At 38.1% G+C, this 6,000-nt stretch overlaps 1 protein-coding gene across 5 annotated transcripts in view; it reads right to left on the bottom strand.

Annotated features, from left to right (window-relative positions):
• scap (SREBF chaperone) overlaps positions 1 to 6,000 on the bottom strand; it is a 29,399-nt gene that overhangs the window by 14,745 nt on the left and 8,654 nt on the right. For all 5 annotated transcript variants that reach the window (XM_007569897.2, XM_007569895.2, XM_016680629.1 and 2 more), the window contains exons 4-8: positions 5,480 to 5,637; positions 4,937 to 5,157; positions 3,437 to 3,542; positions 2,507 to 2,679; positions 998 to 1,124 (exon numbers count right to left, since the gene is read on the bottom strand). In XM_007569897.2, the coding sequence (XP_007569959.1) occupies positions 998 to 1,124; positions 2,507 to 2,679; positions 3,437 to 3,542; positions 4,937 to 5,157; positions 5,480 to 5,637 (785 nt within the window). The remainder of the gene's footprint in view (positions 1 to 997; positions 1,125 to 2,506; positions 2,680 to 3,436; positions 3,543 to 4,936; positions 5,158 to 5,479; positions 5,638 to 6,000) is intronic.

Here is a 6,000-nt window from a genome sequence, read left to right as displayed (position 1 = left end):
ACACACACACACACACACACACACGCGCGCGCGTGGGGTAAGCTCAGTAGCCTCGAGTGTGAATGAAGTCAATCATGACTAAGCAGAGTTCACACCAGCCAAGTTGCGTCTTTTGAGTTATTAATCAAACAAAAATCATTTTAAAAATTACAGTGGATCAGCTGCGCATAGAAAAAGTCAATATTTTTAAAAATATGGATCTTCCAGTTTGAATAGTTTGGTAAGTTGGTGTTGCCCTGGATTTGTTTGTGCAAGCCCACCCATAATGAGCACAGCCTTCGGCAGACATGCGTGGATCTTAGGCAGTGGTTGAACACCAGGGTGCCATTGTCACGCCACGATGTCAGCTCTTTAATAATCCTCAAATGATTGGACGAACCAGTTAACGTCAACCAGACAGGATCTCCTCCCTCTGAACTAGTCCAACCCGCTTCCACTCCCAGCGCTTCCTGTCCTATCAACAATGACACACTGACTTTTGAGTTCTGCTTATAAACATTAACAGACATCAGTCTGAAGTCAGCGTGGAGGAAACAGGAAGTCTGAAGCATGTGTCGGTTGTGTGTCAATGCAAGTGAGTAAGCAGAATAAGGCAACAGATAATAAAGCTAACAGTCTCCTAGGGGAGTAAATGTTTACCTCAATAAATGCATGAGGTAAATAAATAACATGAAGGGGATTCCACGAGAGCTGTATTGTTCTAACAGCAGTACAGAAACTAAAAGCCATGATTTCAGTGTGCGATATCAAATATGAACAACATGGGAGTTTTATTCACTGTCATATAGTACAGTTTAAACAAATCATCCTAAATTAGATTTAGATCCTCTCAGCAGCTTTTTGAAACCCTTAATGAAAAAAAAAAAAAAAAAAGCGCTGGGTGTGAAAACTGATGAAAAACTGTTGAATTCTGCCCAACCATGTCTGGTGGTGGAGGACAAACCAAACCTTTTTACTTTATCTTAACAAAGCATGAGAAAAATGTGGGCACTCCTACCCTCCGTTCAGCGTGGGCGTCAGGCCAAACAGCGTACACAGTCCCACAGACATGAGCAGGGAGCTGAGGACTGTGACCACAGCAGCCAGAGCCAGGCCCCACTTAGACTTCACCATGTCAATCTTACCTGCAAGGAAGGAGGAGGAGGAGATTGATTAACTGTCATCCCTTTGTTGCTATCTGGCTACTAATATCTGATGGACACATTAGCATTATATCCATTATAGCATGGATAGAATTATTTTGCAAACCATACAGCACAGTTGCATGCACAGTTAACCTTTAATTAAAACAACTAATCTTTAATAAAGATTTTTAGATTTTATTGCTTAGCACAGCAGCAGCTATCAATTCTTTCGTTCACAACTTCAAACCTGCAACAGCATGAAAAAAAGCCTTTATTTCCCTCTGACTAACTAAAAATGTAACCAATTTCTAATCCAATTTGTTTTATCTCAAGTTTACATTATGGCTTATGCGGTCTTAGTTAAAGGAAAGTGAACATTCGGTCAATTTTAGGGTTTTAATAAGTAAGGCAAAACTCAATTAGCCAAAAATCTACATTTCATCTTCTTTGGCTGTGCTCAATTATAACAAAAACTGAATTTTCTGTTATGATTGAGTAAAACAAAAACTGAAATTTAGTTTCAGTTAAAAAAATACCAATTAACGAATGAATGAAGAAAAAAATGACTTCAGAGTGCAAAGTTGCCCGAAAACAAACAAAGGTTAAATGTAGTGAGACAAAATGTACACCAGGAAACCGTCAAACTGGTGAATTAATTTAAAGTTCCTTTAAAAAAAACTCTAGATAACTGTTTAAGTGCTGCAAAACTATTTAAACGGTAATTTACTCCTATCTTTATTTTTACTACATTACCCAGATCTCCTTTTCAAGACAGTTGAGATCTCAATATTACAAAAGAGGTTAAAAAAGGCAAGTATGTAAACAAATAATGAACACTGTGTGCCTGTTTTGAAGTAACAGTAAATTTAGCACATTTTTTATATTCAAGTAATACCTCAAAAAAGTTAAATGAAACCTGCTGTTTTAAGAATAAACAGGCTAATAAAGCTTTCCAGATGTTATTAGCATAATAGGAGGATATCAAAAAAGATTACTGGCATACAGTAAATAAAGACTGCAGTCATATGCAGTTTGTTTGGAAACATTTGGAAAAACTGCTTTTAAAAGGGGAAAAATGTCTTTTAACTCATTGAATTTGAATTAAATCTTTGTCTTGAGTGCTTATGTTTGTCCTCTGAAGTAATGTTTTCCCTGGAAGCTGCTGGAGGTTTGCTTACTGCATTCTTACAGAGGTGTGCAATGTTCCAGTGTGAGGATAATCCCTGTGCCAGACAGGAACAACCTTGGCACTCAAACAAACGTGCACAAACAAAGGCACAGCGGCCAAGGGTCTGAATGTACGCTTTACAAAAAATTAAATAAACGCAGAGTGGAGCCAAAATGGATCAAAGACGCAGGACGGACGTGCAGCGTAGACTTACGGGTGGAGAAGTAGATGTAGGCAAAAAGGATGATGTACGTGGTGACGAGGGGAATTAGTTCAGCGATGCCGATCTCCTCCTTGAAGTGGATGTGAACCATGTGGTCGTCTCTCAGGCTGCAGTTGGCCGACGGGTGAAGCTGCTTCAGACGGGTCCGTAAGCTACTCAGAAAGCTGAACACACACACGAACAACGTGACGATAATTAAACAAAACAAAAGAAAGGGCAAAGGAGTGTACAAAAGCAGTTTTCCCTCGATTCAGTTTATAAGAGCACCACATTTGAATATTTTTTGTATATTATTGTTACTCAAACCTTTAATATGTTTACCTGCATCAGAACAGGGTGCACGTATGAATGCTTTTAAAGAATTAGGTGTTTAAATGCAATTGGGAGGACCTACAACTGATTGAGCTGGGCTGAGCAACACGTGACATGTCACCACATAAATAAAAGTAAACAACATTATAACCATATCATTTTGGTCGATTTCCTATGAATATATCAAGCAATCAAGCAGATTTGGGTGCAAAATGATTAAATTGTACATAGCTGTTACATGTAACCTGATGGGGAAAAAAAACAGAACTCGCACATAAAGTCAGGATGTTTTGGTCTTAACTTGTACATTTGCAGTGGTTTAATTCTAAGGCCGGAAAAATAATTTCCTTTCCGAAAGAACAATTATGCAGCAGTTTTAAGCAGAAAGGCCTTGGAATCCTCTGACATTTAAATTATACAGAACATTCACGCTTTATATCAACAGGTGTTTCCGAATTAATGCGGCATTAAATCCTAAGAGGAGAAAAAAACTCTTATGTTAAAAACATTGATATTCCAGTCAGGAGGATTCATGACTGTCTAAATGTCTAAAGTATTAAAAATACCATCCAAAGAAATTGATTTTTTTTTTTTTGCCTTTTAACTCACCCTGCATCATAGTTAGAAAGAACCACAGTGATTGTGTATGTGACCACTCTCTTCCTGTTGTAGTGACTGACTCCTGTGTGCTTTCCAGGGACGCCAAACAGCAGGTCTGAAACACACAAAGACTGAATTATTTTTTTTAACCCAAAACTGAAGCAAATTGCCCTGAATTACATTTTTAGGTTGTGGCCACAGACCACATGTCAGTCAAATGACTTCAGCGTGATCAGGAGCCACTCCTCGGTTGTCAGGAATATGAGGGTGTTCATTATAGATGAAACAACCACCATGAACCTCACAAATATGAAAACATTTATTACTGCTGTATAAGACCAAAACAGACCAGCGTTTGGTACATGTTGATGTCATGCTGCTGTAAGGAGATAAAACAGATACACTTGAATGGAGAGGTGGGGCAATATGCTAGGATACATTACTATAAGGTCCATAGAAATTAAACTGCTTGTGCAAAGTCAGCATAAAAGCCTTTTAGTTCATTAGTTTGATTAATCCTTGCTCACAAGCGACTTACAACAGGTGATCCAAGATCATTTGAAAGATCTTTGCAAAAAGCACACTTTTTAAAATCTGTTTGGTTTGCCATTTGCATTCATTATATAGACATAAATTAATGTATATTTTAAGAATTTTAGCAATATAGAGTAATAAATAATTATATAGCCATGAATATTTTGCAAAACTCTTACAAATGAAATTAATGCATACAATCAACTATAACCCAAGGTTCATCATTTTTTTATCTCAATCTAAAGAAAGTGACTCAACAGATGTGTTTCCAATGATAATATAATTATATAAATTGGAATTACAAAAATAAATTTGCTTAATGCAAACACCACAATTTTGAAAGAACTTGCATTTTTTTGCTAAAAGGTTTTTTGCCCCATGATGTAGTGGTGTTTCAGCTGAACCAAAATCAATGTATTTCACAAAACTGCAATGGAAACACTTTTTTACCATCACACGAGTCATGTGATCAACAACCAGACATGGTGCATGTTTTTAATAAAAAACATGGCGCAGCATGTTTTATAATAAGTTATACCAAACATATTTACGTGTGATTTTAATTACATTTCTTATTTTAAGGAAACGCCACAATTGCGAAACATTTTGACAACATTTTGTGTACATTTATAACGGAAACGCAGCTTATGAACTCAGAGGTTTCGTTAAAGAACATTAGTGAACAGACAGCATCACAAAGACCAAATGACACACTTTTCAGATTTTTATTTCAAAGCAAGTAAAAAACAAAAAAAAAACATGTAGTTTTCCTTTCACTTCTTAAAAAAAATGCACTACTTTGTATTGGCCTATCGCAAAGAAATTCCAAATTAATGCAATGAAGTTTACATGCAATGTGATAACAGTTAAGGGGTTAAAAAAAGTGAGAACAACTTGGTGGGCTGGGGTTCTAGGTTTAACCGTCTCCCTCTGCATCCATCCTGCATAATCATCAATCATCAGCAGAGTTTCTACCTCGCAGTGTCGCTGAGGTGTGCAGTCCTTTCGGTTCGTGTTTCTGAATGGTCTTGAGGAGGTCCGAGTCTGAGTCAAACAGGTCTCGCTGGTTCTGCCAGTAGTTGCCAGGAGAGACGAGGAGGCAGCCATGTTCTGGCAACACTGACTGCATCCGCCGTAACCCTGGAAACAAGTCTGTCACCTGGAGACACAGCGTTTCCAGGCTTCGAATGCCAGAGCTGGAAGGAGAAGAACCCAGAAGATAGAAGTGATTGGAAACGTTAATAAGAAAATATGCCTAATATCTCCATATGCTGAAAAACATCCCAGATCATCAGCAAACCAGAGCCTGACCTACATATCAGTGCACATCAGAGCTTGTACAGTGCAGCTGCCAAACAAGTGAAAGAGTATCTTTTTTTTTGTTTTTAAGGTCATGGATGTTTTCCTTTTTTGTTGACGCAAATCAGGTTGAGGTCAGCAGTTTGTTTGACCTCCTGCAAAACGTGAGGAGGCCGGTTCATCACGAAAACAAACTGTTGGTGTAACAGGTGTGTTTACCCATCGGTGTGGACGTGGTTGCGAATCTCCTCCAGCAGACTGAAGACTTTCCCCAGAGGCGACCGAAACACGTCCACCGGCACGAGGCTGCTGTCCCACGGAGACACGGCTGCCTTCACCAACACCTGCTGGATGTAGGCGACCGGAGGCCCATGGTACTGCAGCACAAACACACATAGGTGACTCATTCATAGGAAATATAACTCCTGTCAGGCATTATATATATATATATATATATATATATATATATATATATATATTTCCACTTTGTCTGTAAATATGTTCTCCCCAAACCTTCTCAAGTAGCATAGTTTTAGCTTCACCAGGTTCAAATTCAGTAAAAAATCTCTACTAAGCCCTACTTTTGCTATCCAATTATTATTTGATTAATCAGACATTCAGTCAACAGATCAGCCCTACACTGTATTGGTGTTAAGTCAAGCAGAAAGTGTTGAGCTTTTTACATGTTGATGTTAAAAGCATTTATTTAGCTGCAGATGCATCTTATGTTACAAATTATC

Source organism: Poecilia formosa, unplaced genomic scaffold (genome assembly GCF_000485575.1).
Source record: "Poecilia formosa unplaced genomic scaffold, Poecilia_formosa-5.1.2 Scaffold250, whole genome shotgun sequence".
Classification (NCBI taxonomy): domain Eukaryota; kingdom Metazoa; phylum Chordata; class Actinopteri; order Cyprinodontiformes; family Poeciliidae; genus Poecilia; species Poecilia formosa.
The sequence above is the reverse complement of the archived record's forward strand: the minus strand, read 5'-3'. Positions and strand labels throughout refer to the sequence as shown.